Source organism: Peromyscus californicus, unplaced genomic scaffold, assembly GCF_007827085.1.
Source record: "Peromyscus californicus insignis strain IS unplaced genomic scaffold, ASM782708v3 Scaffold_15__1_contigs__length_86483966, whole genome shotgun sequence".
NCBI lineage: Eukaryota > Metazoa > Chordata > Mammalia > Rodentia > Cricetidae > Peromyscus > Peromyscus californicus.
This window is the reverse complement of record NW_026294447.1, coordinates 64,181,175-64,183,163: the sequence shown is the minus strand read 5'-3', so window position 1 is coordinate 64,183,163 and position 1,989 is coordinate 64,181,175. Positions and strand designations below refer to the sequence as shown.

General features: G+C 42.3%; 1 gene segment (V, D, J or C); it reads left to right on the top strand.

The window, feature by feature from the left end:
- The first annotated feature begins 1,176 nt into the window (after window positions 1-1,176).
- Window positions 1,177-1,684, top strand: LOC128110415 (Ig heavy chain V region 3-like). The segment is given in 2 exon segments: window positions 1,177-1,222; window positions 1,305-1,684. Coding segments are annotated over 2 exon segments (426 nt in total).
- Window positions 1,685-1,989: the final 305 nt, after the last annotated feature.

Here is a 1,989-nt window from a genome sequence, read left to right as displayed (position 1 = left end):
GAGGTGTAAACTGATCTGTACATACCAGACTGTGATTCCTCCTTTTCCTGGTGTTATAAGTGTTGTGTCCCCAATTCAGTTCCAGGTCCAGTATTGGCCTGGTACAGCACTTGTAAACCCTGTCCATCAATTGTGATGTTAATTAACTTCATCATCAGGGATTACTGATGATGTAGCTAGACCCAACAACACCTAAGGAAAAGACTGGGGTTTATGGAGACCCAGAAAACAATTTAGGTACAGCTCATCATCTGTCCTCGAAATATCTAGTCAACATTTCCTGGTAGACAATGAAGAAGAGAAGCAAGAGCCATTATGAGAGGACTGTCTTTGAGACCACAGACAAACTTACACAAACCAGCAGGGGGCACTGTAGATCCAACAATGCCTTAGACGTAATGGGCAGCAGAAGTAGAACAGGAAGTTGTGCATTGAGATTTCAACAGCCTCTGTGAATTTCATTGTCAACATCATTATATTCAGAAACCATGGTGTAGTTGACATGTGAGATCTTGATGCTACAACACTGGAGACATTCTTTGTTAAGTAGAAGTAATATGTGAACCCATCAAATGTCACATTGGATTACTACTGATTGCCATTGTATAAGTATGAACCACTTAAGGATATTTGGGCCTCAGGACCTTGCAAAACATTTTGGAAAAAAGTGTTCTAAGGCTTCGTAGCTGATATCAGAGGTGTCCATAATCTTGATCAATAGAGTGACATGGACATCAGTCTCCAATATTCTGTTCTAGTGTCTTATTGGGTCAGGATATTCTCAAAGGACTTCTCAGCTTTAAGTATATGGTTGACCCTAAGGAGTTTCAGGCGTCTCTTGAACAATTAAAGGGTGGTTCACATTAATGAACCTGTAGGTGGTAACTTGATTCTCAGTGGGATGGAAGAGCTCTATGTGCACAAGTGCCAGGATCAAGCAAGAAACACATTTCCTCAGGTAGGTTTAAGGCTCAGACCTCACCACCTTGCTGCCTAACACAGAAATCCTCTTCCTGTTCTGTCCCAAAGAGAATTAGGTCTTGATCTAATAAAAACCTCCCTCATGAATATGTAAATTGCAGAGTTTGTGGTTGTAAATACAGGGATGTCCACTCACCCAACAGCAGCACGTTATTACCCTCTTGTCCCTAGTACCTGAGCTCACAGATTCTCAGGATGGCTTGGAGCTGGATCATGCTCTACTTGGTGGCAGCAGGAATAGGTAGGTGTATCTTTAGTTTTAGGCATGAGGTTGGGAGAGAGTATGAAGTGACAGTGGCATCCACTCTGTTTCTCCTCCACAGGTGTCCACTCTCAGGCTCAGCTGCAGCAGTCTGGATCTGAACTGAGGCTTCCTGGAGCTTCAGTAAAGGTGACCTGCAAGGATTTTGACTCAGATAGCTTCCCCATATCCTATATGAATTGGCTGAGGCAGAAGCCTGGCCATGGGCTTGAATGGATTGGAAACATACTCCCAAGCATTGGTAGAACAAACTATGGACAGAAGTTTGAGGACAGAGCCACACTGGATGCAGACACAATGTCCAACACAGCCTACATGGAGCTCAGAAGCCTGACAACTGAGGACTCTGCCGTCTATTACTGTGCAAGAGACACAGTGTCACAACACACATCTGGAGTGTGTCAAAAAAGCCAAAAGAAAGAGGAACTGCCTTGGGGCTAAGATTACACAGAAGAGTAACCTGAAGACTTACTCAAATTGTGGTTAAGTGTTGAGGAAAGGAAAAAACAGGACTAAGAATGAATTCTCTTTGCATAAGAAATTTCCTAATCACCCTCCATGTAAGAATCAGAGAGAAGGAGTTTTTAAACTAGTAAAGTTGGTCCATAAATCCCCATTCTGATGTCAATGTGAGCACATGTTTCTACTATAATTGGGCCAATATCTTGGAGCAGAAGTGTATGATCACCTATTAAATCAACGTCTAATTCTCAGGATATGACCATATTCATTTAGAATTACTAATA